This window comes from Syngnathoides biaculeatus, chromosome 2, assembly GCF_019802595.1.
Source record: "Syngnathoides biaculeatus isolate LvHL_M chromosome 2, ASM1980259v1, whole genome shotgun sequence".
NCBI lineage: Eukaryota > Metazoa > Chordata > Actinopteri > Syngnathiformes > Syngnathidae > Syngnathoides > Syngnathoides biaculeatus.
Genome location: NC_084641.1, coordinates 25,014,444 through 25,038,039, shown reverse-complemented (window position 1 = coordinate 25,038,039; position 23,596 = coordinate 25,014,444). Strand labels below are relative to the sequence as shown.

The window sequence follows — 23,596 nt, the reverse complement described above, 5'->3', positions numbered from 1 at the left end:
CCCAAAGAAAAGACTATTATTAGATCATCATCTAATAGTAAAAATCTAATCTAATAATGCATATCCATCCATCCATTTTCTGAGCCGGTTACCCTCACAAGGGTCGCGGGAGTGCTGGAGCCTATCCCAGCTTTGCATTTGTATGCATTATGAAATCCGTAGGCATGCTGTACAGTTGTGGTCAATTGAAATAAGTATACAGTATATTGGTCAATTTCATACAATTTTATCAATAATGGTAAAGACATGCCCCACTGAATTATCTTTTGAAAATCTATTAATTTATTTGAATTTTTTAATTTTGGGCAGTTATTATCATTCAAACATGAGTAATTTTTTAAAACAAATGTTAATAAGTGGTGGCACGGCGGAGCAGTTGGATAGCGTTGGTTTCACAGTTCTGAGGACCCGGGTTCGATCCCACCCCCGCCTGTGTGGAGTTTGCTTGTTCTCCCCGTGGCTGCGTGGGTTTTCTCCGGGTACTCCGGTTTCCTCCCACATCCCAAAAAGATGCATCATTAATTGGACACGTTAAAAGTGCTACTAGGTGTGATTGTGAGCGTGACTATTTGTCTCTATGTGCCCTGCGATTGGCGATTGGCTGGCGACCAGTTTAGGGTGTACCCCGCCTCCTGCCCGTTGACAGCTGGGATAGCCTCCAGCACTCCCCGCGACCCTCGTGAGGATAAGCGGCAAAGAAGATGGATGGATGTTAATAAATAACAATTTTCAAACTTCCAATGGCAAAATTGATACGTAGTCCAGATATGTATCCCAAATGTATGTTTCATGATTTGCAACATATTTTCTGTGGATGCTAATGAGATTATTGGCTATATAGTATTTTCTCCAGCCTTTTCCATGAGAACTAATACAAATTCATCTCACTCTCTTCAAAGTTCTTTTTCTTGGCGAATTTGGGGGTTATTTTACAAATGTTTCTTTTTCACTCAAGCTGTCTTTACCATCTATGCTACTGGAGAGTGCCTCATGATGTCAGTGCAATGCACCAGAGTGCTCTGTGCAGGGACGAGACCTCCATTTTGCATTCACGCAATAGCAGACAACACAATCATTTGTTATTCATGAGATATGTATGAATTTGTGGAAATGGCCGAACAATTGCACGGCTTTTTTTTTTTTCACTGCAAATGTATAAAGACAAGTGTAATGGAATTATTGAAGAGTTAGGATTATTTATGGAATTGTATCCACAGAGTTTCAATGGCAACACATGTACATTGCGGAACTCACGTGACTAGTTAAAGCCGTTGATGTCCTTTCTAAATGCACTTTTGTCTTTACCGTTTTCCATAGTTTATTTCAGTGGGTCATTACCATTTGCGCTGTCAATTCGGATTGACTTTACTATGAATGGCTAAAGGTGGCCGGGTGGCGGAGTTGTAGAGCAACCCCACCTTGTGTGGAGTTTGCATGTTCTCCCCGTGCCTGCGTGTTTTTCCTCCGGGCACTCCGGTTTCCTCCCATTGCCCAAAAACATGCATTAATCGGAGGCTCTTTATTGCCCCTTGGTGCAACTCTTATCTCTCTCCATGTGCCCTGCGATTGGCTTGCAGCCAGTTCAGGGTGTACCCCACCTCCTGCCCGATAACAGCTGGGATTGGCTCCAGCACTCCCCATGACCCTCGTGAGGATAAGTAACACATAAAATGGATCGATGCATGAATGGGTAAAATGTTAACTCATCAATAAGATTTGTAAAAGTACCTTTCAGTGTAGCTGTTTGAACATGGGAGACTTTTGGCTATAGACTGGAAAACTAAAGTGGTATAAACAAAAAATTAAAATCTGTCAATTCCAATATTGATCAAATTACAATATGTGAAAATGATCCCCATACGCTCACTATTGGAATGGATGTCCTAATTTCCATATGGATACTGCGAGTGTGGCATTGGTATTCCAGTCTTCCGCACCCTGGCTTTTGCTAACCACCCAACCTGTTCAAATTCACTTAATAAATATCATTGAATTATAATAATTGGATTAGGCGTGTTTTCTTAAACTTCAGAAATACAATAACGGAACCCCTCCTCCCCTCATCAGTATATACAGTTTCCATTATTAGATTTGTTTTGCACAATGTAGTGTATGTACAAAACAGCTTCTATCTGTTGGCGAGACGGAGAACATTTTACTTATCGGCAAGGTCATGGCAGCAACAAAATAGGATCGCTTTGGTAAAATGGAGGATGTGCCGATTATAACTAGAGGGACATTGGCATGCTTTTGTTGTTGTTACTGTGGTTGTTTTCTGGCTGTCAATCATCAAGTCTAAACGCTAAATCTAAAAACTTCATCAGGGTCTCTTTATAGGGTCCTCGCGATGACAATAAATTCCCATGCTCTGAAGCTGTTTTACTCTTCGTGGTGTTATAATGGAGGTGGAGGCTGTGGTAATGGATAGGCTGACAGATGAGGTTAGACTGGAATCCCCTTGGACCATGATGTTCGCAGATGATATTGTGATATGCAGTTAAAGCAGGGAGCAGGCGGAGGAACAATTAGAAAAATGGAGGCACGCACTGGAAAGGAGAGGAATGAAGATTAGCCAAAGTAAAACAGAATAAATGTGCGTGAATGAGAGAGGTGGAGGGGGAAGAGTGAGGCTACAGAGAGAAGAGATTGCAAGGGTGGACGACTTCATATATTTAGGGTCAACAATGCAGAGCAATGGTGAGTGTGGTAAGGAAGTGGAGAAACAAGTCTGAGCGGGTTGGAACAGTTGGCGGAAGGTGTCTGGTGTTCTATGTATATACAGAACAGTATCCGCTAGGATGAAGGGCAAAGTTTATAAAACAGTGGTGAGCCCAGGCATGATGTACAGATTAGAGATGTTGACAGTAAAGACACAACAGGAAGCAGAACTGGAGGTGATAAAAATGAAGATGTTGAGGTTCTCACTCAGAGTGAGCTGGTTGGATAGGATTAGAAATGAACTCATTTGAGTGACAGCCAAAGTTGGATATTTTGGAGACAATGTTAGAGAGAGCAGACTACGATGGTTTATTGGTAGAAGGGTGCTGTGGATGGAGCTGCCAGGCAAAAGAGCGAGAGGAATACCAAAGAAAGGGTTGATGGCTGTTGTGAAGGAGGACATGAGGACAGTGGTTGTTAGAGAGGAAGTTGCACGGGATAGGCTGAGATGGAAAACGATAACACGCTGTGGCGACCCCTAACGGGACAAGCCGAAAGGAAAAGAAGAAGAAAACCCTAATTCCCCAGCGAGATGTTGACAGACAGTTCAAATATTTGCAAACAATATTATGTTTGTGTCACAGTTTGTGAGCAGGTTTGTAACGGCAACTGGCTAATTATGTTTTTTTTTGCTGGTGCCTCAAAGGAATGGAGAGATGAGACATTCACCACGATGGGCATCAAACATTCGGCAGCCTACGCAATGGACTTCTAACAATGCTTTGAACGTCCTTTCATCACACATTTGTCCTCCCCTCACCGTAATTGTAATGGACAGTGGACCTGGTTATGTTTAGTCTCTCACTGAGGGCCAAGCCCAATGTAGAGCGCCTACTCTGATTGGACTGCACACTCCCTGTGGTAACTCTACTCAGCAGCCATACTTATTTTTTGCATCCATCCCTTCAGCCCACCCTCTGTTTCCATTTCTGTACGCTCCATCAGCCTACCCCCTTCCCCTTACTCATTTTCCCTCTTTTGGTCCCTCATCTCATTCTCACAATCCATCTGCCTCGATTTCTCAGGAAGCCGGCCCAGTTAACCTATTTTAACAGCCGCAACCAGTCCGGTGTGGCACTGCTTGCATGAGCCAGAATGCAAGCACCAGGGTGCCTCCACGCACTGCCCTCCTTTTCCCTGGGTTGAAATTACAGCCTGCAATTGTTGCACGTTTGCGTGCATGTTCACGTGCGCCCACTCACATGACCTCATCTAACCACATAACACTAGCAGTCTTAAAAAGCAAAAACCTTCATCTTCACCTCCGTCCCGTTGGGCTTCAGTCGTGACCCTGGCATTCATGTTGCTGAAGTTTAACATCCTTCTCTTTCACTAACTCTGTCCCCGATTTGTCTGATTGTGCAAGTGATGTCTTTTGCTTTGAGTTGTTTCTTTGCAGAATTATAAGGCAGTGACATCTGGCATATGAATGACGTTTCAGCACGACGCTTTTATCCAGTAAAAATATATTAATCTAGCTCTGAGTCGAGATCTTCAACCTTGTATTTGCAATATGCTCATGAGCCTTTTCTCTTTTTTAAAGTTGAATTCATTTCGCCGCAAATCTGCCTGCCACCTTCACACATCTTCCATCCATCTTTCACTCTCCCCTGAGCATATGCCTTCCACCTTGCTTTCAACACATCCCACAAGCCTTTTGTGTTCCTTTGCGCTTGGCTCCTTAGCATAAAATTGTGACTTTAATCAGAAAACTGAGAGAAAGCAGAATAGGTGTGTTTAAATTGGACACCCTGCAAGTGAGAAACAGCATGGCTGCCTTCAGTCACTCACATTCGAAAAATGTACGGGTGTGGTCAGTCATGCCCGCAGATATAAAGTTATGGGTGTTGTCCACCAGTCATGCCCGCAGATATAAAGTTACAGGTGTGATTAGGGATGGAATCTCAAGACCTTAAAATAACTTACGGAGTTGTTATACCCGAGTATGTAGTTGTTACCTAATACCATAATCACAATGTATTGACACTGCACAGACTGAGACAGACATTTTTAAAGAGGTCAATTGACATTCAATTTCAAAAATAAATATTCATATAATCAAATATTTTTTTTCATTATGATGTATTGTTATAATCTCGCATAATTTACGGCGCTATCTATTGTCAATCCATTGATGAAAGCCAGCAGTAGATTATCTATATCTTCCTAGAGCGTAGAGAGGGGAAGATTTTTCAACTTCAAGATAACGGGATACCATGGGGGAAAATGACTGTCTGCGTGTGCAATGCTTGTTAGCGAAAGTGGGAGTTGAGTGACTACTCTCTAAACTAATGAAGCCAGTCATCAATGGGATCGCTTTATAGTTGTGTAAATTTCCTGTGTACAATACGCTCAAGCTTTATTTTTGGTAGACGTACTATGCGCTGTCTTTCTTTTGGCTGGCAGCACAGTGGATGAGTGTTCACAAGTGAGAGGAATTCTTTTTCCAAACAAGCTGTCTCTGTGTGCTAATCCATATTTTAAAAAGTTGAACATCATCAGACTAAGGTGTTGCACGCATTGTAAAAGTCTGGGTTCAATCGATGCAATATAAAAGTTGAGTTTTCTTTCGTGCAAGGAAACACACTAACTGATTCAAAAGTCCTGTTTCTGCCGTGTGGCGCCCGGTTGTGAGTTGCAGTATTTTGGGGATGTGACTGGCTGACTGCTTGAAGACTAGATCAATGCAGAATGTGGACCTTTTGGCTCGGATGTTGTTGAGGTGCAGCATAGTGCCCTGGGGCTTCTCTTCTCTATCTCATTCATATAAGGCCTCTTTCACCAGCATCGACCTGAGGAGCTATTGAAGATCTTTCTTTCTTTCTTTTTTTTTTTTTTTTTATTGATGCAGGAATCTTGGCATTCTTTCTTTCTTTAATTGGTGAAAAATAGGTTTCTTGTTGGTGGTGTTCTCCATTTTGTGGGTGTGCAGGTGCATGAAGTTCATATCGCCTCTGTTCAAATTTTCACTCGTGCCCACAACGCATTGTTAGAAATCCTCACATTGGTAGTGATCAAACTGTCAACATTTTGTCATATAGCATTATTTTTATCATTTGTTTCATTATTCACAAGGTCTTGTTTTTGTTATCATGAATTTTTATGAGAAATTTGAATGTGAGGACATGGATTGCCAGCAGCCTGATTTAAAAAAATAAATAAAGAAAGAAAAAATCTTTCATCTCTTCAACTTCTATACCGGTTATAAAAGTTCATAGATACCCATTACAGAAAAACGTTTATCGTGGATTGTTGATTCAATGATTATTTGGGATCATTATTTTCAACTTTTAAGAATTTCTGAATATTTTACAGAATGTTCCTTGGGTTTATTGATTGCCACATCACCCCAATTATAACAAACCTCATCTTGTATTTATGACACTTTTTTTCTTTTTTCTCTAACAATACAATCTGAAGAGATTAAGCCTTCCCATTTGACTCTAAGCACGCGGCACTTGCGTGTTCGGTGTTAAATGGCAGATTACCTCTGTGTGCAAACGAATGGTAACAGCACGGAAATGTTAAAATTAAAAACCGAGATGATGCTAAACGTAGTCGGACATCGTACAGTCGGTTGGAGGAATTAGCTTGCGTCTTTGTCAGTAAAAAACGTTTGATGCCTTTTCAATCTGGTTAAAAAATAGCACCGAATTATAGAATATACCGATTATCCAAACCTAAGTTCTCAGACATTTGATTACAGAACATATTTTTCAATCAGATGGCATTTTTAGTCGCTTGTTGACTGACTAACTTGTGGAAACTGTTATGCCACCTCACCTTTCCCCCGGCAAGGCTGAATACACTGCAGTGCAAATGGCCCATTGGGTTAAATTTATGACTAACAATGACATTAATTTGTGTTTTTGTTTTGTTTCCTTTGTACAAGCAGTAAGTCTTTTTGCAATCTTTAGAGGGGATGACATGATGACTGAAGGACAGTAAGACAATAGTCACATACCCAACAATGCTTGTTCATAGTGTCTCATTTCTGTGCACGGTGCCTTACAAATTAAATGAGGGTGAGAATAGCTTTTGTCTGAGCAGTGTTTGTCAAATATGCCCTGTCCCCTCCCATTTAATTCAGGATGCAGACTATTTTACTCAGTGGACAGGGCGTCAACTCTCTGTGGATAAATTCTCATATTGAGAGCCCAATAAAGCAAAAAGTCGGATGGAGCTCCTGCAACGGAAGCCTTGTTTCTGCTATCTCACTGATGCGAGAAGTCGATGTGAAAAGACAACAGCGACAGGCTGTAGCTCAGAGTTTCATATAATGTTTCTCGACATTTAAATCCCCGAGAGAGAAAAGGGTGCCTTAAGGCGGGAAAACAAGCAAGGATCAGAGAGCATTGTGAGCACTTGTCTGGGACTCATGTGTTAATTTCACTGTAGATCATACAGATAATATACTGAAATCAAAGACGGATCCAGTGTGCCCGCAGCGCAATACAAACTATTTAGGTCCAATTATGGTTAAAGAAGTAGGAGTGGAAATGTTTTCCCATGGAGAAAGAATGCTGGCTGTATGTACTGTATATTTATCTATTATGGAGTAGGAATGGCCATCCATGTAGGTTAGCGTAGTGACCACCATGGTACTAACTCTTGTTTGAGAGAGAGAACTCCACCACTGCCCAATCCAACTTGAATGAGAGTAGGTGGGTAATCGTTTTTCCGTTCCAAACCGGATGTGAGTCACAAATTGTCACAATAGAGTTAAACTAGTAATTTAACTCATCATTAACTCTTAACTATTTAACACTCTTGTATAAAAATAGAGAAATAAAACAGAATATATGTGTGTGAATGAGAGGGGTGGAGGAGGAAGAGTGAAGCTCGTGGGAGAAGACATACCGAGGGTGGATGACTTCAAATACAGTATTTGGAGTCAACAATACAGAGCAATGGAGAGTGTGGTAAGGAAGTGAAAAAACGGGTACAAGTGGGATGGAACAGTTGGTGGAAGGTGTCTGGTGTTCTATGTGACAGAAGCCTCTCCGCTAGGATGAAGGGCAAAGTTTATAAAACAGTGGTGACGCCGGCCATGATGTACGGATTAGAGACGGTGGCACTGAATAGACAACAGGAAGCAGAACTTGAGGTAGCAGAAATGAAGATGCTGATGTTCTCGCTTGGAGTGAGCAGGTTGGATAGGATTAGAAATAAACTCATTAGAGGGACAGCCAAAGTTGGATGTTTTGGAGATAAGATTCGAGAGAGCAGACTTTGATGGTTTGGACATGTTCAGAGGCGGGAGAGTGAGTAAATTGATAGAAGGGTGCTGAGGATGGGGCTGCCAAGGAAGAGAGAGCAAGAGGAAGACCAAAGAAAAGGTGGATGGATGTTGTGAAGGGGGACATGAGGACAGTGGGCGTTCGAGAGGAGGATGCACGAGATAGGGGTCGCCACAGTTTGTCATCTTTTTCTATCTCAGCCTAACGGGACAAGCCGAAAGAAAAAGAAGTATAAAAATTTAGAAAGACATATATTTATTATCATATTTCATTTCCATTATTTCATTTTTGTACTATTCAAGATGACTCTGCTGAGCGGCGGGGGAGCGCCCAAGCACGCTTTATTGACCACCCGCCACTGCGTTCAACTATAAGACATTGAGTATGGAGAAGCTTAAAGTACCCCAAGATGATGCACTGAGAAGAGAACGCAGAAGACAAACGTCGATTGAAAAGGATGACACGCTGTGGCAACCCCTCACGGGCCAAGCGGAAATAAAAAGAAGTGTGAGACTATTAAGACAGCTGATGTTTACTGAGGCTTCATGTGTCGACAGGACAAGTCAGAGAATCACATATTAGAAGCCCGAGTCAGTCGAGTGAAAAGCTGCTATAGATTTATCTCTCAGTTTAGATGGCATCGGTGCAATCCATGCATCCATTTTTTGAGTCGCTTATCCTCATGAGGGTCACGGCAGTGCTGAAGCCAATCCCAGCTGTCATCGGGCGGGAGGCAGGGTACTCCCTGAACTGGTTGCCAGCCTATTGCGGGGCACATAGAGACAGACAACAGTCGCACTCACTGTCACACCTAGGGACAATTTAGAGTCTCCAATTATTGCATGTTTTGGGGAAGTGGGAGTGCCCAGCGATAAGATGAGATGATGCATGAGAAGAACTTGCTAACTCCACACATGCGGGGCTGGGATTTGAACCCCATTGCTCGGAACTGTGAGGCCAACGCGTTATAGCTGTGCTAGGGCATCGGTGAAATAGTTTATAGAATTTTGATATGCACTTGTTGAATGTTGTAGCATTTTTTTTTGTTCAATATTATTTTAATTGCTACTCGTATGCTCTCACTTTATATAAACCTGTGTTTCCAAGAAGGATTCCCAAAACATGAACACAGTCGATGTGATGAACACAAACTGACAATGGCGAACGTGTACTTGTTAGCCGTTAAAGACAACAGCAGAAGCAAAAGCGCCAAGATTGCGACAAAGTTAGTTCAGGACAAAGATGGTTCGCACTGGCTGGAATCGTTACACGCGTTTAAATTGTGACCTTATAATTTTAAGTTGAATGCAACTATTTTGGACATACGGCAGTGCCACAGCCCGCTTTAGATTTACAGTATGTATGAAACATAAACAGACAACTATTGTATTTCATCTTTTACTTCATTACCATATCTTTTTTTTTTCTACTTTGCATCAAACCAGTTGACTTAGTGTAATCCTTTGTTTGCCATAGATAACTTTCTATGTTATAACATCAAATGTTGGAAGAAAATACAGATTATTTTTTTTCTTGTAAAAGCTTGACCCAAATAATCAGAGCTGGATTTCATCTGATCTTGATCTGATCTGGTGCGTGTGAGTGTGTGTGTGTGTGCATGTGTAAGTGTGTGTATACACACATGTATTATCGCAAATCAGCTGCTTAAATGAAACATTGAATTGATGTCACTCTTTCTATTTTACAGTGAAGTTTGATGACTGCATGGGGAACAAAGCGCTGGTTTTTGAGAGCAGCGATCCCAATTTCGCTGTGCGGAGAGATGGGTCCATCTTTGCTCAGGGAGAGGGAGCTTCCTTGGATGAGCCGGTCCAGTTCAAGCTAACGGCGAGTGGTCCCCGCTCTTACGTCTGGAAGACCGTGATCCAGCTGGCACTGATAGACCCCCCTTCACGTCAACAAAATGAGAATGAGGTGAGTTGTAGAAAACACAAGCGCACTTGACTTCAATTTTTCATTATCAACCCAGTGATTCATCCCCATTTTACATTCCTACCGGCGGTGATGTTAACAGCGTTAAATCAGGTCAAAACCCTTTGGGGTTGGTGAAGTGAGAGAGACTGAGAAGAAAGAAACGGAGGAGCGCATGGCGAAAAGTAATAAAATCATGCAGCCACAAGGGGAGTGTTATTGCCCTTAGCCGTAAGCTGTTACTGGAAATCATCCTATGACTTGAATACCCTACCGGCCTTTGACATGTCCTCTTCTAATCAATTGTTGTCAGAGGACAGGTCGCGACTGTCGCCAAGCTTTAAATGCCCCAAAAGCATCCGATCGCAATGGCAGCTGAGGGCCCGTTTAACTGAAATCTCTGTCTACTACTTAATATGCTTACTATTTGTTTTTGCCACGTAACAGTGGGGTACACACATCCCAATAGTCAGGCCGATGTGAGCAATCTTCCTCTCTTCGGATCCAAATATGCAATGGCTTTGTTGTCGAAAAGATTATCCTGTTGTAAGAGTGATTTCCCCTGCCTGATCTGCTGAAAATATGCTCAATTGTGATGTGAAATGTGAAATGGAACGATAGATAAATGTGAAGCGGGCGGAGGCCCCCTTTGTTGGAGGAGACAAAAAGAAGCATCTGGTTGTCTTGAGCGTGGAACATCCCTCAATGCAGTTACCAGATCAGGTAACAATTATTACCGACCGTCTTCTATATTGTATTCTACCACCACTCTTTCTATTTCTTTTTATTTTCCGGGGGTGCGTATGTGGCAGTATTGTGCCACTCACTGGTCAGTCGTGATACTACAGTGGACGTCTGGTTTTGGAGAGGAGACTCGCATAAATTAGTCTTGGCGGCACAGTGGGACAACTGGTTGGCGCATTGACCTCACAGTTCTGAGGACCGGGGCTCAAATCCCGGCCCCGTCCGTGTGGTGTTTGCATGGTCTTCCGTTCTTCTGTGTGGATTTTCTCTGGGCGCTCCGGTTTTAATTTTGTGTATTTCATACAGAAAGTAATTTAATGTGCTTTACATGATCAGAAGCATTTTAATACAAATAAATAAAACATTTAAAACGGGTGGGGGGGAACAAAAAAAATAAGATAAAAAAGAGAAAATATAGACAAAAAAATAAAAATAAAACAACAGTGGACAGTGCAAGAAATATCATTAAAAGTGGAAATACTGTAAAAAGCCAAAACTAATTTTCAACCTGGATTTAAAAACATTCATACTTGCGGCTGACATCACCTCTAGGCCAAGAGCTGTAGGAGACTCGGCAGACTTAAGTGAGCAGTTGATCATTTGCTGCAAATCATCTTGCACTGACATCACAATAGTTTTGAAATCGTCAGGTGGTTTTGAGTCAAGACAGCTGGTTGATGGTTTCAGCTGTTGCACCATTTTCTATATAGTTTTTTTTTTTTTTTTGGTCAACTATATGAAATTTTGAAAAGGTGGAGTTTTCCCCTCGTGGCTTCAGATGTAGAATCATTTTAACATTCTGATTATTTATGATATTTGACCCTATGGAATGTATTCTTTCACTAAAATAGCAGGCAAATTCATTGCATCTATCAGCTGCGACGAGTTCTGTAGCTATCTAATATGAGGGGGTTGTGTGCAAAGAAAGTGCGAGTATTGGTGAGGTTCTTACTGATGATTTTAGAAAAGTTTTGCTGTCCAACCCTAACTAACTCTAGATTGAAATTGGAAATGACAAAATTACAATTTGGAGTTTAGTTTTGCTCCACTTATATTCTGCTACTTTGATTTAGCGCTCTTGACCATCAATGTGTTCCTCGACGGTGTTTTCAGTCGCCTCAGGATGGTCTTAGTTTGAACAGGAACGACAGCATTCATAGCTTTTGAGGTTTTAGGGGTCAAATTGTCCAAAAGTTCTTCAACTGTCTCAGCATTCACAGTCTGTGGCACAGACTTAAAGACGAAATTGCCCCTAGGTTTGATTATGACTGTGACTGTTGTCTCTCTTTACGTGCCCTGCAATTGCCAATTGTCTGAATTAGGGTACAGCACTCCTGCGACTCTTGTTAGGATAAGCGGCTCAGAAAATGGATGAATGGATAAGATCGGTCGATGTGCACCCATACTTTAGTACGTGTCATAAAAATTATGAACAGAATCAGTGACAAAGGGCAGCTTTGTTGAAGTCCAGCCCTTCACTGGAAAGGAGTCTTACTTATTGCGAGCAATGTGGCCCAAAATCTGACACCGGTCATACAGGAACAGAACGCCCTGTATCTGGGTGTTAGGTACTGCAAATGTGTGCAAGCGTGGGAAAATAATCTGAAGCAAAAATTGTGATGTTGCCTTGGTTAGTAGGTACTTTTCCAAGGACATTACCATCTTTTTGAATTAAGGATTTGACAGTTCATGATTCTACATCATCTAAAGTAGTCACATTTCTTGTTCTTCGTCCCAACTGGGGGAAATTAGGTCAATTCCTTTTCACACAGACAAAAGGAAGCATGTTGGGCCAATGGCCAATTAGTGGAAGTGAGCACTTCTGAGTCAACTAATGTTACTATCCTGAGGAGGATCTTAAGTGAGCGAGTGGGTGATTCACATTGGGACCGACGTGCTGTATGCTGCAAGAGGAGTAGTAGAAAGGAAGGTACAGAAACGGGAAAAAAAAATGTACATTACAAACACACTGTTGAATAATAACTTCCAGATGTCTGGGTAGCGAGGGCCTGGCTGATATCAAAGCGTGCAGAATTTTTGGGAAGCAGTGGTGAGGAGGGGGAGAGCTGGGCCGGTCGCCAGCTGGCTAAGGCTAAAGGCAATGGCTGCGGGGGCTGCAACCATTCCACACTCTGTAGCTCTTGTTGTTTGTAGCAACAGGGCATGCATGTGCGTGCTGGACTTGATTTTTTATTTTTTTGGCTGGGGGGTTGGGGGGGGGGCATCAATTCTCTGTTAAACCACATACTTCTTCTTTCTGTTTTTGTGTTGGTTGTACATATTTTTAGGCTCTTTCGAGGCAGATTTAATTCTTCTTCTTCTTTTCCTTTCGGTTTGTCCCGATTAGGGGTCGCCACAGCGTGTCATGTTTTGCCATCTAAGCCTATCTCATGCATCTTCCTCTCTAACACCCACAGTCTTCATGTCCTCCTTCACCACATTCATCAACCCTTTTCTTTGGTCTTCCTCTCGCTCTTTTGCCTGGCAGCTCCATCCTCAGCGCCCTTCTACCAATATACTCACTCTCTCGCCTCTGGACATGTCCAAACCATGGAAGTCTGCTCTCTCTAACCTTGTCTCCAAAACATCCAAATTTGGCTGTCCCTCTAATGAGCTCATTTCTAATCCTATCCAACCAGCTCACTCCGTGCGAGAACCTCAACATCTTCATTTCAGCTACCTCAAGTTCTGCTTCGTGTTGTCTATTCAGTGCCACCGTCTCTAATCTGTACATCATAGATAGAAGAAGATTTGTAAATGTTTTCAAAGGGTCATTGATATTGAGGCACAACATGGTGTATAGACACATTTGTTCTAAACTCCAAGATAGTCTGGAATTCGGAAATCAATCTGCATTTTTTTTTTAAATCAGTGGAAGCCATGTTCTTCATTGATTCAACTTAGTCACGCTTTCGTAGCACAGGGGTGCATCTCAGCAGATGAGGATCTGGGGAAATTAACCTGTTGCTGTCAAGTCAATTGAATGTATGAAGCTGTCATTGAGAAAAATTCTGACAACTGACAGCAGTTCTGCTTGATGGCAATGCAGGAATTCAGTGTCTGTATTTATTTTGTCTAAGAATAAAAAATGGGAATGCATATTAGCAGTAAGATTTGATCAACATTAATTAATTTATTAATCCATGCATCATTGATGGCCACAGTACAAGTCTATGTCCTTCTAGTTTGTTTCTACAACTTTTCTTTTGGTGTCTCTCTTCAGCGAACACACTGATACCTGTTTTCACGTGAGGAAAAAAGATGTTCATCATTACTTACAGTATTTCGGTGAAAAAGGAAAGACTGGGGGTTACCTCATCTACTGACAACCCTTCTCTTCATCTCTTGATTTCTATGCCCTAAAAGGCAGCACCAGCACGTATTATGAGGCAACCATCTCCAGTGAGTTACCCCAGCAGCTATGAGCAGTAAGATTCAGTCTCCTGAAAGAAAGAAAATGAATACATTTGTACGGAACTGGGTTGTGTCTGCACGATTTTGGTCTGCTGACAAAGCCTGAAAGCAACAAATCAACAAATTGCCTGCATGTTTGAGAAAACTTGTCAAGAAGTAGACCAGGCATAGGCAGGTTCTATTTTGTGTAAAGATGGAAATGACTGAAAGGAAACAAATTATTTATAAAACATGTTTCTCAGTCCATGACTTGACTGTGAGGCGGGGCACAGATCCACCAATCAGCGTGTGGGAGGAGGAAAGCTACAACAATTTATGGTTTGTCGATTATACGAGTTTACAACCGTACGAAACTTTTTAACTTAAGATTAACATCAGCATTACGACATTTTTGCAGTCCTTTTTTTTGCAGACAAGATTTTGATGGTAAATTTTTGTGACACTTCCCTTTTCAGCTCCTCCCTCAAGCGGAAAATCAAATGCTGCTTAAACTAAACACGACACCATCCAATCCCCATCGCACAGCACACTAATACATGCCATATGGATGGTTGCTTGACACATTCAAAGTGGTCTTAAAAGCTTTTCTTTTCAGTGTCTAATGAAGTAAACCTTGAAAGTGTTGTTTCTGCTGGCAGAAATAAAAAAAGCTCAGGGGGACCTTGAAAAAGCAAGAAAAATCATAGGCCAATGAGAAAGTACTTCTTGTGTACTCCATTGTCTCCATTCTACTAACTTACAATATGTGCCAGAAGCCATCACTTTCTTCCAAGCTCTCTCTAAGTGGGTTTTGTTTTCTTCTCTGAAATGTCATTGTGTGTGAAAGAGCTCTTAAGACAATATATTGGAAACAATCTTGAAAAAGTTGAATCATTAAAACACATCCTTCCTTTTCGACAAATGTACGGTGATTTAATTTTTTTTTAATCTCTTAAATGAACAACAACAGATTTTCTTGTACTTTGACAGAGACACAGACACTCCAGACATGCTCCATGGTGTTACCTCTATTTCTGTGTGTGCTTCTTAATATAGAAAAAAATACAAAAACATAGTATTTCCAATCATCAAGTAGGGCATTATACACTGCATTCTGGTCTGGCATCTGTAGAGGATTCTTGTCAAGAGACTTCTGTAATTTTTCCTTTCATGACAAACTCAAGTACCGTATTTTCTGCGCTATAAGGTGCACCGACCGCGTTATAAGGCGCACCTCCAATGAATGGCCTGTTTTAAAACTTTTTTTTTCTTATATAAGGCGCACCACATTATAAAGCGCACCGTATTACAAGGCGCATAGAATAAACGCTAGAGTAGAGGCTGGGGTTAAGTTATGTATCCATTAGATGGAGCTGCACTAAAGGCTCAATATTGATCCATATATAAGGTGCACCGGATTATAAGGCGCACCATCGGTTTTTGAGAAAATTAAAGGCTTTTAGGTGCGCCTTATAGTGCGGAAAATACGGTAACTAATTTAATGCCCTGTGGGAGCCCAATAGTTGTTAATATGGACATTGAAGAATTCACAAATGTTCTGTTTTTAGGCTCAGATAAATTGCATTTTATTAAAGCGTATGCATCAACAACAATAATAATCCTATGACGAAAACAATACAGAAAGGAAATTATTAATAAACCGCACACCACACAGCTAAATTATATATTGTGCATTTAAGCAGCCTGATGGCAAAGAGGATAATGGAATTTGCATAATGATATATTTTCCACGCTAGCATGGTTAACAATTTAATTACCAAGTACTGGGCATGATCAGGTAGCTTCCTGTTTCATTTCTGAGCCGTCCACATTGTCCAAAGGGAGGAGTGGCAATAAGGGTGGACTTCAGTAATTTTAAATCACATTCTGATGAGGTTAGTCAGATGCTTCTTGTCTTTCAGAGAAAGGAAATCAAAGCAGTATATAAAATGTTGTGTGAGGAAGCACTCAGTGTAACTCTGAAAAAGCCATGTACCGTAACATATCCATCAATCCATCCATCCATCCATCATCCATCCATCCATCCATTTTCTGGACCGTTTATCCTCACTAAGGTCGTGCGGGTGCTGCAGCCTATCCCAGCTAACTGTAGGCAAGAGGCTGGGCATCCATTGAACTGCTTCCCAGCCAATCGCTGGGCGCATCGAAATAAACTGTCATTCTCACTCAGAGTCACACCTACAGGCAATTTTTAGTCTTCAATTTGCCTATGACACATGTTTCTGGATTGTGTGAGGAAACCGGAGTACCCGGAGAAAACCCACACAGGCACAGGGAGATGACGCAAACTTCACATATGAAGTGTATCACCATGGGACATCCATCCATTTTCTGAGCTGTTTATCCTCACAAGGGTCATGGGAGTGCTAGAGCCAATCGCAGCTGTCATCGAGCAGGAGGCGGTGTACACCCTGAACTGGTGGCTACTCAATCGCAGGGCAAATGGAGACAGACAACAGCCGCACTCACAATCACATCGAGGGGCAATTTAGAGTGTCCAATTAATGTTGCATGTTTTGGGGATGTTGGAGGAAACCAGTGCGCCCAGAGAAAACAGGGAGAACATGCAAACTCCACACAGGCGGGGCTGGGATTTGAACCCAGTTCCTCAGAACTGTTAGGCTAACGCTCTAACCAGATACACCACGGTGCAGCACTATGTAATATATCATAAATAATAATGTTGACATAAAAAGAGTTGAGTTTCCTCATTGTTTAACAATGACAATGCTCTTAGTGTTTTCACTTTGTTTCAAATTGGAGTCAAACTTCTTTTTCTTTCGGCTTGTCCTGTTAGGGGTCGCCACAGCGTGTCATCTTTTTCCATCTCAGCCTATCTCATGCATCCTCCTCTCTAACACCCCTGTAGTATACAAATTTTTACCTCCTCAGTATGGTTATTGCTGGTTTGTGGTTCTTGACTGAACTATATTTTGTGCACTCGTTGAGCCTTTTCTTGGTGTTCACACTTAGGTGGAGGAATCTGTCATCATTCAGGTAAGGCAGAGCCATGATTTGAATGGTGGCTCTGAAGAAGAGAAATTAAGAAATGAAAATTTGTCAAGATGACTGTTTTTTTGGGGGGTTTTTTTGGAGGGGAGGGTCTACAGCTGTGTGTGTAAAGGATAAAATGCAGAGAAGCAAAGATACATCCCTTGGCAGCGCCTGTGTTTGAGGATATGGCAGAGGACTTGTGTCCATTCACAAGAACCTGCTCCAGACTGTTGAAAAGTCCAAGATCATCAAAAAATTTGATCTGGTAGCATAACATGAGAGGCAAGCCTTTCAAGTAAAATATGCGGCTGCATCCTCTTGAAAGAACAGCTAAAATCAGCAAATAAAAGTCCTGCATGGGATTTGTGTCTTTCAAGATGCTTGTAAACTTGTCTAAAATGAAGAACAATTTGTTCCATTCCTGTCATGTCATAATTTTGTATAGTATCAACTATTTCAAAATGTTTTAATGACTGGAGAGATCATTCATTTGGCTGATAGTGTGGCAAATCTCAGAGACAAAAGAGACTGTTTACTTGCTGTCATGTCACGTCAAACGTCTGCTTTTTTGTTGTTGTTGTTTTTTATTTTACACGTCACTGCACTATCAACCATACACAGAACAGTGCTACAGGAATTCTGTTATTGAAACAAGCTGTCAGGGGGGAAAACAATATCACTGGAAGAGAGGGGCATGGGGAGCATATGAGCAAGGGATAGCTCAGGGGAGAATGATTAAGATGGAGAGCGTACGCGATGCACTGCTTCAGCAATGATGGCTGTGCCTGAATTCTTGACATGTTTGTGTTGTCCTGTATCCCGGAGATATGCTGATAAAACAGCTGCATAACACATACCAGGCATTAGCGATCTGATTCAACCTTTCGGTCATCATCTGTAATGTAGCCCCCTGAGCACGTGTTTCATCATTCACAACTCGAGCCAAAAATCCAGTCCAACTTTACAAGAGATGATGCACTCGAACATATTGTAGCTGAATTCCTACCCCTAAGGTAAACAATCAAACCTCTCGAACAGCATTGCAAAGTCCACTGGTAAGCATAACAAGTCGACATCATAGCTTTTTATTTCTAAATGAAAATGTGTGTCTATATATTTTTTCATTTACTGAGATGGTGTTAGTCACTTCTGACATCACAGCGTAATGAAAGCGACACTACGGTAAATTTCACCACAGTGAATACCAACATTGTATGTTTTCAGGCTTAGTTTATTCTGTGCGTTTGTATGCAATAATAAAACACACACTAAAATGCCCTCCATGATGTTGATAGCATAACTAATCCAAGCATTTTAAAATAGTTAAAGAACTTGAAGGTGGTGAAACAAATACCGCCGACTCCAAAAAGACTAACTCCAAACCAAAGGAGAAATGGTTCTCCGAACCACCAGTCAGTAATGAAAGTCATGAAAGACCTCCATTGAGTAGCACCAAAAGACACAGGGTCTGAACTAACAAAAGAACCAATAGCTTGATAAATCAGATGTGAAAAACAACAAACTTGAGGATCAAAGAGGATTTATCGCTTTTGCGAAGGTTAGCAACAACAAAACAACGCCTGTGGTGTCAAAATGTTGCTGAACAGTCAAGCAACAGCACCACAAGAGGTCCTAAAATTACACAATAAATCATGTTTAGATTCATCCAGCCATCCATTTTCTTTGCCGCTTAACCTCACAAGGGTCGGAGGGAGTGCTGGAGCCTATCCCAGCTGTCAATGCGCAGGAGGCAGCGTACACCCTGAACTGGTTGCAAGCCAATTGTAGGGCACATGGAGACAAACAGCCGCACTCACAATCACATCTGGGAGCAATTTAGAGTGTCCAATTAATATTGCATGTTTTGGGGATGTGGGAGGAAACTGGAGTGCCCGGAGAAAACCCACGCAGGCACGGGGAGAACGTGCAAACTCCACACAGGCGGGGCCGGGATTGGACCCGGGTCCTCAATACTGTGAGGCCAACGCTTTACCAGCTGATCCACCATGCCGCCTGTTTAGATTCAATGGATGACAATTCATGACAAAGTTGTTTTTCGTACCAGAAGACTGCATAAAAATTATGAGCCAAGCAAGAGATACGAAAGGTTAGTCACCCAAAATTATTTTTCAAGACAATTAGCAAAAAAAAAAAAAAAAGTACAAATTTGTGCAGAATTCAATTAAGATTATGAGTGGGAAAGTCTTAAAAATCACACCCTTAGCCCATTTCACATCGCTCTGGGGGAATTTTAAAGTAACACCACAGCATCTCAACTGGATTAAAAATCTCGACTTCGACTTGGCCACTTTAAAAACGTATTTTTTTTTTTTTGGGCCATTCAGATCTGGACTTTCTGGTGTGTTTCAGGTCGTTGTCTTGCTTTATGATCCATGCGTATGATCCAATTTTAATATTACTCAGAAACAACCTAAGGAAATACAAAATGCCATTTTCAAATGGCAATTCAATTTATCAACGTACAAAAAAAAAAAACCATCAAAACTGTTCTGATCTGTGAAAAAGTAATGCGCTCCCTGGTATATAACAGAGTCACTGTGACTAACCACATATTTGGGGAAAGGTGAGTTCAATTTAACAAGCAACACCCAAGCCTGATTATCACCATACTTCTTGAATCAAGAAATCACTTAAATGGGATCTGTCAGAGAACGTGAAGTAGCCTACAATATCTCAAGAACCAATGCATTATGTCATGATCCAAAGAAGTTCAAGAAGAGATGAGGGAAAAAAAAAATGGAATCCATTACTCTGGAAAAGGTTACAACGCCATTTCCAAGCCTTTGGGGCTCCAGTGAACCACTGTCAGAACCATTATCCACAAATGGAGGAGGAAACAGGGAACAGTGGGAAACCTTCCCAGGAGTGGACAACCAACTAAAATTACTCCAAGAGTGTGATAACGACTGATCCAGGAGGTCACATAAGGTCAGTGTTCATGACTATCATAAGAAAGACAATGGCAAAAAATGGCATCCATGGTAGAGTTCCCAGGCGAAAACCCGTGCTATAAGCAAAGAATACAAAGGCTCATCTCACATTTGTCAAAATACATCTTGATGATCCTCAAGAATTTTGGAGAAACATTCTGTGGACTGACAAGTCAATAATGTAACTTTTGGGAAGGAGTGTGGCCCTTTACATCTGGTGTAAAAGTGCCACATATGGCGGAATTCTGCAAAGAAGACTGGGACAAAATTCCTCCAGAGCGATGTGAAAGACTCAGCCTCAATTTTTGCAAATGTTTGATTTCAGTTATAACTGTTTAGGCTTGCACAACCCAAGATTAGGTTCAGGGTGTGATTATTTTTTCACAGAGTCCTGAAAGTTTTTTTTTTTTTTTTTTAGTTTGTTGCTTAATAAATTGTATTGTCATTCAAAAACTGCATTTTGGGTTTCCTTGGGTTGTCTTTAAGTGATATTAAAATTGGTTTGATGATTTGATGATTTGGGGTGTGCCCCGCCTCCTGCCCAATGATAGTTGGGATAGGCTCCAGCACTCCCACAACACGACCCTTGTGAGGAGAAGTAGCTAAGAATATAGAGGGATGGATTAATTTGAAATCTTTGTGTTTGATAGACATGCAAATAAAAAAATAATGATTTCAAGAAGACGGTGAATACTTTTTCACGGCACTGTATTCAGTACTTTTGTGGGTTTATTTTTTTTTCACTGAAAGCTCAGTAATTCATTAATTGTGTCGGAGAGGAAAAATATTCATGTTAGGTAACATGAATAAATACATTTCAGCAAGGCCAATTTTATTTGTTCTTGCTCTTGGCCTTCATGTTTTTTTTGAGAGTTCTATTATAAAAACTTTAACTAATATTGGAAACTGATAAATATACACAATGTCATATTGACAAAATCCTTGGTGACTGACTACAGAGTCACAATTTTGAAACTAAATGTGTATTTTTGGGTTTGTTTTTAATGATTTTTTTTTAATGACTAATTTGTTTCTTCTTCAATCATTCATATTTTTTATAAACCCATGTATATTTTGCCGACACTGACTACAAAACATTTCAAGAAGATGATGCCAGGTGACCTGACATATTTAATTGGATAATTACTTCCTGCCATCTGTACGGAGACTTTCTATTGAGTACACGCACATATCTGCATGAATAATAACGATATGGAGAAGAAAATGGCAAGGCCAGATGCTAAGAAAGCATTCGTGTTCATCCACTTCCTTAAATTAAGTACCAAGCATTTCCTGAGTTTAAAAGTTCATGAAAAAAGAAAGGGATATGTTTCTAAATTAGCACTGTTATAGTTTCATATATTACTGCTTTGAAGATGAACGCAGCCTCCACTGTAACATTTCCCAATCAAGCTTTTTGTCGTCCTAAAGGTCACATCCAAAGAGGAGAAGGTTGCTGAGAGGAAAGAGAAGAAGGCACCACTTCCTGTCATCATGTTCTCGGGGGCCGCCCGGAACACCTCCAAGGGTCTACGACGGCAAAAGAGGGACTGGGTGATCCCGCCAATCAATGTTGCTGAAAATTCCCGAGGACCGTTCCCTCAGATGCTTGTCAGCGTAAGTGCGGTTTATTGTTACGTGACAACTCAGTGGTCATCAGACCTTTGACTGTTTGGTGGGTATAGTTTATACACAAAGCAGCAGTGGGTTGGAAATACTTTTATGATTCATCCAGATGGTTATGCTGCGTCCCGCTGATGCAAAGAAAGCCACAAAAGCGCAAGGTGTTTAAAACCATCCCGGTGAGTGAAGTCCTATCAGACACAGGGCAAACTTCAAAGCAGCTACAAACGCTATTTGGAAAGGACTTTTGTGTTCACAATGAAAAAAAAAAAAAATTACTTATTCTTTCTTAAGCTTTTTACTTTTTTTTTTTTTAATCAGGCCTTTTCAGAAGGCTTCACCAAGTTTTATTTTTATACCATCATTCCAATATGACAAATGGCTCACCCATAAACCCAGAAATAAAAGCCAAAGGAACATCCATCAAGGAGCTCCTCGTAGTTATTTTAAAACAAATAAAACATTTCAGGCGGCGCGGTTGGCCTCATAGTTCTGAGAACCCAGTTCAATCCCAGCCCCGCCTGTGTGGAGTTTGCATGTTCTCCCTGTGCCTGTGTGGCTTTTCTCCGGGCACTCCGGTTTCCTCCCACATCCCCAAAACATGCAACAGTAATTGGACACTCTAAATTGCCCCTAGGTGTGATTGTGAGTGTGGCTGTTTGTCTCCATGTGCCCTGCAGATTGGCTGGCAACCAGTTCAGGATGTACCCCGCCTCCTGCCCATTGACAGCTGACTCGTGAGGATAAGCAGCAAAGAAAATCAGAATGCAGCAATGCATATTTTTATTTTGGCTAGGCAAATGAATACAACTAGAAAGAGAATGGGTTCAAATATCTGCTGTATAAGTTTAAGGTTCAAAGGTTGTCTGACAGGTTGCAGGATTTGTCTCTCTCATGGTGATGTCCACGCTTGTGGTCTAATTTTTCCCAAAAAGATGTCATTCTAAGAGTGAGATGCCTCATTCCCATCCTCCTCTTTGCTTTTTCTTGGAATATTTTCTGAACTGTTTTGTCATCAGTTTTTCTGTTCCGACAAAAACCTCCCATCACATGTCTTTTTTCCTTTAAATTGTGCAAAAGATGCCTCATAAGCCAGCCAATCTCCAGGGAAAAACTGTGAATTTATTTATTTATTTTTTATCCATCCCATCTCTGAGGAAAGAGAAGAACACCCCACCCCCCAATCCCCCAAAAAAGACAACTTACTATTTGTTAAGCTTTCTTCTAATAATTAGTACGTTTGCCGCATTACCGTCTGGCATCTTAGAATGCAGAGCTTGTTAGTTGTACAAGATGGCCTCCAAACTGCGCATAGGGGCAAACATTTTAAAGGACCTGGAGAAGATTGAGAATCTACAAAAAAAAAAAAACGTTTGAAAGTATAACTTCCATCCAGACCGTCCACTCTTTGTTGTAAATAGGTCCGTCGGGTCCCGGCGGCCTGGTGAGAGCAAGGGGAAAGTGATGCATGTTGATGCCTCTGTTGGGTCCGCGTCTATCTTTAATGATGACGCGAGGGCAGCCACGGCCATATTGAAAACTCGAGGCTTTAACAAGGAGACTGCTCTGGGAAGTGGGTGGTACTGGGACAAGTTTACTTCACTTATTTATTTTGTTTGCTCCACATGGGTCAACCCGTTGACACTTTCCCTGTCAAGTCTTCACTAAAAAGGCAATCAGTTATATTTATATACGGATAACTGCGAGACCTAGTTGTGCATCTTTTCCTGTCTCGTCGCCTTCTCTGCCTACCTGGAACTCTGCCGTCTCTCAGTGCTGCATGTGCCATGTGCTGCCTTCCCTAATGGCCTGTGAAGTCACGCTCTTCCCTAATGGGCTGTTCTGTCATCCAGCGCGGTGCTGAGTGACATGCAGACAGCCGTCCTCCCACCGCTGCTCTTCTTCTTTTGCCGCGACCCAGTTGCCATCAGTTGGGCAAGCGCGGTGTCAGTACCTCTCACCGGCTGTACAGCCCCTTCA

At 41.5% G+C, this 23,596-nt stretch overlaps 1 protein-coding gene across 7 annotated transcripts in view; it reads left to right on the top strand.

Moving 5' to 3' along the window:
* The window catches only part of LOC133512855 (cadherin-4-like), a 374,466-nt gene that overhangs the window by 256,955 nt on the left and 93,915 nt on the right, over positions 1-23,596 (top strand). For 5 of the 7 annotated variants that reach the window (XM_061842843.1, XM_061842868.1, XM_061842853.1 and 2 more), the window contains 2 exons: positions 9,667-9,893; positions 21,425-21,610. In XM_061842843.1, the coding sequence (XP_061698827.1) occupies positions 9,667-9,893; positions 21,425-21,610 (413 nt within the window). Of the gene's footprint in view, positions 1-9,666; positions 9,894-10,515; positions 10,614-19,970; positions 19,992-21,424; positions 21,611-23,596 lie in introns of those variants that run through there. The other 2 variants (XM_061842885.1, XM_061842894.1) reach the window with 2 other exon arrangements.